This window comes from Gobio gobio, assembly GCF_949357685.1.
Source record: "Gobio gobio genome assembly, chromosome: 2".
Classification (NCBI taxonomy): Eukaryota; Metazoa; Chordata; class Actinopteri; order Cypriniformes; family Gobionidae; genus Gobio; species Gobio gobio.
This window is the reverse complement of record NC_137098.1, coordinates 32848524-32855464: the sequence shown is the minus strand read 5'-3', so window position 1 is coordinate 32855464 and position 6941 is coordinate 32848524. Positions and strand designations below refer to the sequence as shown.

Below are 6941 nucleotides of genomic sequence, written 5' to 3'. Positions count from 1 at the left end.
TGCCTGTCCTCTGAACTTTGAGACAGCCACAAGCATCACTCAAAGACATGCAACAGACTGGAAATTAAACAAAGCAACTCAAGTACACCCGCTAGTAAACGTCGCTTTCCACAAACCGCCTACCATGGATGATTACCATCTATTCTGTGCATCGTGTCGGAAAACGGGGAAAAGACAAACAACGGTAAGAGAAAGTGATAATGATATGAGCTTGCTTCTGCATGTTTATATTTGCACAATTTCAACGTTATTATTTATAAGTGTATATTTATGAATTTTAATGACGATATGTAAAACTTCGAGAAAAGTTTGGATATCCATCATTATTTCGAGGGTTTTAAGGGTAGCCGTTGCTTGATTGTATCACTGATACGGATAATAGCGTCTCCACAGTTACTTTGAACTTTGTTGAATTACTGTTTGCTCGCGTGATTGAAAACCAGACAATCACATCAGTAGCCTCTGTTAAACAATACAGTTTGACTGCGTATTTATGAATCGACTCACTCAAATCTGTTTTCATTTTACAGATGTGCCCACTGATACTCTTCATTCTGTCATTGTTCATGTTCGCATCCCCCGTAGCAACGGCGGAGACTCTCTGCGGTGGAGAACTAGTGGATACTCTGCAGTTCGTGTGTGGAGAAAATGGGTTTTATATCAGTAAGTGTAACTCTTACAGTGCTGTGTGATGGTTCCCGGGAAATCTAACCCTTTGCATAGCTATTTGTCTTATAGAAGTAGATTTAGAGAAAGTTGTCATAGTGGGCTAAATGGCTTAATCATCTGCCTTGTCTTTCAACTAATGACTGTCACAAGAGGTGTTTATTAATGAGGAAACGTATATGCTATTGCTTCCCACCAAGTGTTCTCAACGCAAGCCATTAGTTCTGTTGAATTAAGTGTTTGGGAGGACACAATTTCTCTCTCTCTCTCTCTCTCTCTCTCTCTCTCTCTCTCTCTCTCTCTCTCTCTCTCTCTCTCTCTCTCTCTCTCTCTCTCTCTCTCTCTCTCTCTCTCTCTATTCCTATCAGATGACGGTGGACTTCCCCCTTTTGTACCTCTCCTGCTGTTCTTTATCTTTTATCTCTGTTTAGTAGGCAAATGGCAAGGTTAAAGAATCCATTTAGCTTGCTATTCACACATCCTTGGGAACATGGAACAATATTTGTTTTTCTGTTCTTTGTGACATTTTAAAGTCTTTATCAAATCAGTTAGTGCCAAAAATAAAGAGGGAGTCACAAGGAACAGGAAAGAAAGAAAGAAAGAAAGAAAGGATCTGTTGATGGAGTGTCCAATTTCAGAAATCCTAGGAACATGCCAGCAGCCACATGTGGGATTTGGTGAAATATAAACAATAGGGTGTGAATTGGTAGCATTGGTCGCTTTCCAGGGGAACCCCGGAGTTGATCGCTTACCTTCTCTTCCCCCACCCAGGCAGGCCGAACAGATCAAACAGCCGCCGTCCTCAGAGAGGAATAGTGGAAGAATGCTGCTTTCGGAGCTGTGACCTGCGTCTGTTGGAGCAGTACTGTGCGAAACCCGTGAAGTCCGAGCGAGATGTTTCCTCCACCTCGCTGCAGGTCTTCCCAGTGTCGCAGGCTCTTCACAAGGTACATGGAGCTGCTTATCTCACCCTCCCCCCACCGAAAGCCCAGCACAATGATTTTGCTGAACCCACAAACACAGACTCAGACTAGACAGGCTAGTCAGACACACAGCCTGTTTTTATCACGCCAAAATCAATATTAACCATGTCTCCTCTCTCAGAATCGCTGAGCAATGTGGAAAATGGCACAGATCATCAGAAATCTGTAGACTGCATTAAAGATGATGTACGAACAACACTAAGAGAGATAGTTGCACAAACAAAAGCCCATGGTAACACCATGAAACTCCATTGGACAGCATGCGTAATGATGTCATTATTCCAAGCACCAAAACAAGTACAAGTGTTGTGCCGCATTCTGGCAAAATTTTGTGCCATGTGCTCTTGGCATGGAAATATGTTAAGCGTTGGCAAGACAGTTGGCCAGGTGGCCATGGCTTGGATTTGAAAATAACTAAAACAAACAACCCAACAACACAATAGCCCCACTTGAGGATACATTCGCACTATGAATTGATGAGGACATTGTTTCTTTCACGCTGGAGAGGCTTAGATTTAGCTTAGATTTGAAGCTACCATTTGGCTTTGTTCATCATCATATTGAAGTTTAAATGTATTAGTTTGGCAGATGCCTTTATCCGAAGCAACTTGCATTGCATTCACGTTTTTCATTTCATCAGTTCATGCATTCCCTGGGAATCGAACCCATGACCCTCGGTGTTGTTAGCGCCATGCTCTAGTGTTTGAGCTAGTGTTTCAAAACTTTGAAATCAGTTGATGATATGACAACAGATCAATGGATTACAGAAACTACAGCAAGTTCTTCTATTTTGCAGGAGATCTCAGGAGGCCCTCTTGGTGTGAAATATTCCAAATATGAAGTGTGGCAAAGAAAGGCTGCCCAGAGGTTAAGGAGAGGGGTCCCATCAATCCTGCTGGCCCGAAAGTTCAGGAGGCAGGTGGAGAAAATCCAAGATGAGGAGCAAGCCAGTTTCCACCGCCCCCTCATGACCCTCCCCGACAGACACCCTGCCACCCTTCCATACATCCAGATCAACACGTCCCAAAAATGATGGCCAGCCTTCCTAAATGGCAATAAACAAGGGATTATAGCCAAGTCTTGGTCAGTAGAGGCACTTTTTTCATGAATCATACCACTCGTCCACCATCTTTGTCAAATCCAGATTATGAACACTCTGTGTGTTATCAGCCTTCGAAATTCAAGAAGTAAACGTTGAAAGTGAATGTAATGCGACAGGAGAGATGAATGCAGTCTTGGTGAATATCACGGGGATGCCCAGAACTGATGCCGAGGGAGTTGTCAAAAGTCTGCCATCTGCAAAAGCATTTATGGTTCTGTCTTGCTTGCACCCTATTTTGAATGTCTTGTTTTAAGGAATGAAATGATCGAGATTAGAGTCCTTTACCTGCACCTTTAAAGTGCCACACCTGTGGCATATAGACAGAAGAAAAGTAAGAAAAATGTTGGCTGGCTGTGCAAAGCCAAGGACTGATGTTAACAGCACTATTTTTTATGGACTGATAAATATGATAACATTGTGGTGCTAACTTTGCAAAAGGACTCAAAAGGAGTTTGCTAAGGAGTTTTTTCCGTTTTAGGAAAAAAAAAAAAAAAAAGAAGAAGAAGATTGTATTCAATAGACAATTCAGTAACTCTGGTTGTTTGGAGATCATCCCAACCGGGAAAAACTGTTTCCATGCTCGGCTGTTCAAGATCTATATTCTGTGCCCTGGAGAATGAAGGTGAAGCCTTTGCTATTAAACAATATAGCGTTGCAATGGAAGGCAGGAAACATCACAAAATATTGAAGCTGAGGACATCTGCAATCAAGTCGTCTCGGACTTTGGGCAAGAGCAGTTTCGAGGTGTCACATATTGTACCATAACATTCCTGTTTCCAGTCTGAGTTTCTGCCATTTTATCTTTACAAATTGTCTTAACTGTTATTTAGACAGTATTTTACACATATAAACAAAAGAATGGAGCAATCTTTTTAAAAGGAAATTCAGCAATAACCTCTTGCATATTTTCAACATACACTTGTAGTATTCCAGTGCTTTTGCTTGAGAGAAAAAAAGAATACTTGAATATGTATCATAGGATGTTGTCATTGACCCTAGTATGACCAGTCTTGCCAATTGAGCCACCAAACATTTTCTTTAAGTAATGGCACTGTATCAAGGCATTATTTATTTTGATATGAAACCCATACAAATCAGTCCCAATGAGAGATTACGTGCACAACAGGCAGTTTTTGTATATTATCTTTTTTTTAGTTGTTCTGCTTATGTATGTAGATGCTATGTACCAAAAATTGTCTCTTTTTTTAAGTAAAGTCAACGGAAGCTTCTAAAGTTGTCCTGACTCACTTTTTAATAGCTTCATTTACTGCATGTTGCCTAATCTAAAATAGTTGGAAGAGTCGATAGCTATTGGAATGCATTTTGAACAGCAAAACAAGTGCATACGTACACAGGCTGTGACCTGGCTGCCCTAAGGGAAGGGTGAAGGCTGGGGAACACTTACTCTTGATGATTTGCTGACTAACCTTGACAAAATGCCATAGGTCAGCTCAGAAGCATGCAGAATCCATATCAGCTGTGCACCATGAAAAGTTGAGCGCCCTCAAGGTTTACTTCTAGGTGTCCTCCCCAAACTAAGTCTTCTTGTCATTCTGAGGTCTGTTTATGAAGATATGGATCAGTGAGCCTTTTAAAGCTCTTATCAACCGGAGCATACAGATGGTGCGACCAGATTGGGAATGGTCTCTTGAAAGTGGGAAGAACATGGTCAAAGAGTGTGCAGCTACAGTGACGGTTTACAGACAAGGTGTTTAAAAGTGTCATTTACTAATATAGCTTTTGCATTGAAAGGGTAGTTCACCCACAAATAAAATTCTCTCATTCAATCACCTTTATGATGTTTCAAATGTTGTGACTTCCTTTCTTCTGTGGAACATCAAAGAAGACATTTTAAAAATGTTCCGATAGTTTTTTTTTTTTTGGTTATACAATGAAAGTTTGTGGGTTCCCAAACAACATTGGATTTGGACATTCATTGTATAGACAAATAAATAAATAAAATGTCTTGGGAGCACCGTACATGACAGGGTATCATGGCCATGAATAAAAAAACAATTCCTACAAAATGAGGGAACAAATTAATATGATATGGCCACTTTTTAACTAATACGAGGAAACTAACAAGCCAAAATGTTTTTGGGAACAATTTTGATGAAAGTCATACAGGTTTGAAACAACATGAGGGTGAGTAAACCATTTTGGGGTGAACTATCCTTGTAATAATATTTACCAATAGTCTGCTTGTGTTTGGCCATTGGGTAATCAAATACTATTAAAATAATCCTATGAAAGCATTTGAATGTTTAGGTGTCATACAGAAACAGCAGCACTTTCAGGTTACCCCATTCATATTACACTTTATCCAGCCTCATTCCACTCCAAACCCAAGGAAATACGGGCCCAGACCTGCTCCTAACAGTCTTCTTCATAAGTTCATACCTTATGAATATAATCGCAAAAACTAAACGCCAGATATTAATTTGCCCGACTTTGTGCCTTGGGGATGTTTATGTAAGATTTGGAGGGGTTGAGATGTTATTTAAGGACAGGACTGTTTTTTCTAAAGCCTGAAGTGGGAAAGAACAGGAATAATACCTGAAGGCTCAACTTCAAAGGCTCCCACGTTCTTTATTTCACTCTCTGGCAGCTGAAAGTATCCTTCAATCTATCAGCTATCCACTTTGTCATTTATCTGTTGTTCATGCACATGTTGTATCGTGGGAACTGATGTTTTGTGTACATAAGCAAGATGATTTATACTCTGTGGTTGTTCAAAACTGTTTACAAAATCAGGTTGATGGTGAGGTGGATGATGGTACTTGTGTCTGAGATCATCACAAGCTTCTGTTCAAAAGATGTCTGGAAGAACAGATTCACACTGACACAGTGTGCCTGTTGTTCAGACTATTGTGTGAAGTGAAGGCTGCAACTATCGATGTCCCACTGAGCAAGATATCTGCTCTCTAATGTGTGGGCAAAGCCTGAAATCAGTCATAACTGTGAAAAGTTTTGCAAGTGCACAACATGATAAATATAGTTATTCCAAAAATATATATCATTTACCTTTTATCAGTTCTCATCACTATCTGTTGATGGGTTGTGGCGTTGTATTGTCTGTACTGTCAGATATGTACCCATGATCCAATACATTTCATGTATGGCCCACATATATGAATAAAGGCCTACTGAATATGCTACCATTTAAAAGTTTTAGGTTTTAAAAGAAACTAATACTTTTATTCAGCAATTATACATTGATCACATTTGAAATAAATTCTGTTATTTTGAACTTTGTATTTATCAATAAATCATGAAAGAATGTTTTCACAAAAATATTAAACAGCACAGTTATTTCAACATTGATAATAATAATAGTAATATTAAAGTTTCTTGAGCAGCAAATCAGCATAATTAGAATGGTGGCTGAAGATCCTGGACATTTTCAACAAAAAATTGTACCAACTCCAAATGTTTTTACTGTAATGTTTATGCATATAAAATAATTACAAACTTATTATATACAAAGTACCCATAAAACATTTTAAAAGTAGATTGTTTTCGTTTTTTGGCCAATAAATCTATGCAAAAACTAAATTTGGTGTTTCAAGATGCCACAATGCTGACTCCCAGCCACTTCTGTAGCCAAAATATAAAAAGTCATGCTATGGATTCTTATATTAAACAAATGTAAAGTCATTCCCTCATACAGATTCTCTTTTTTTGTGAATTTTTTAGGCATATAGTAATACGCCTACTTCATTTTCCTTCTCTCTTTTGTCTTACAGGACTTGATCCTGCAATGAATGAAGCTGCTTATTGACAGCATGTTATCAAAGGCACTGCACAAATAAAAAAGCTTTTGTATTTGATTGAATTGGTCATGTGAACCTTTCTTGTGAATGATTGTAGTTACTCCAAATGATATTCTGTGACAAAGAGACTCTTTGTATTGCGTATACACAGATCTGTCCATTACCGCACTGGGATGAGTGCGTTTACCCTCGTCATCATCTTGCGTAACCCTTTTATGCAAAAAGGCCAAATGTGTTCAAAAGCATGCATGACATTCAATGTGACTCAAACAGGTGGAGATCTCAGCAGCACGAGGCAAACTGCCATGATGCTGTCTGCATTTGAAAATATGCATAGAGTAGACCGGGATAGAAAAGGTTCATGAACTTTCACACACAATGTGAACACCATTAAAACTGATTGAATAGCTATTACTT

The 6941-nt window shown here is 39.1% G+C and overlaps 1 protein-coding gene across 1 annotated transcript; it reads left to right on the top strand.

Annotated features, from left to right (window-relative positions):
* igf2a (insulin-like growth factor 2a) lies at window positions 1-3980 on the top strand. The gene is made up of 4 exons (XM_079802766.1): window positions 1-184; window positions 531-663; window positions 1438-1613; window positions 2446-3980. Exons 1-4 carry the CDS (start codon window positions 125-127, stop codon window positions 2680-2682), a joined length of 606 nt encoding a protein of 201 aa, XP_079658892.1. The 5' UTR covers window positions 1-124; the 3' UTR covers window positions 2683-3980.
* The last annotated feature ends 2961 nt before the right edge of the window (window positions 3981-6941 follow it).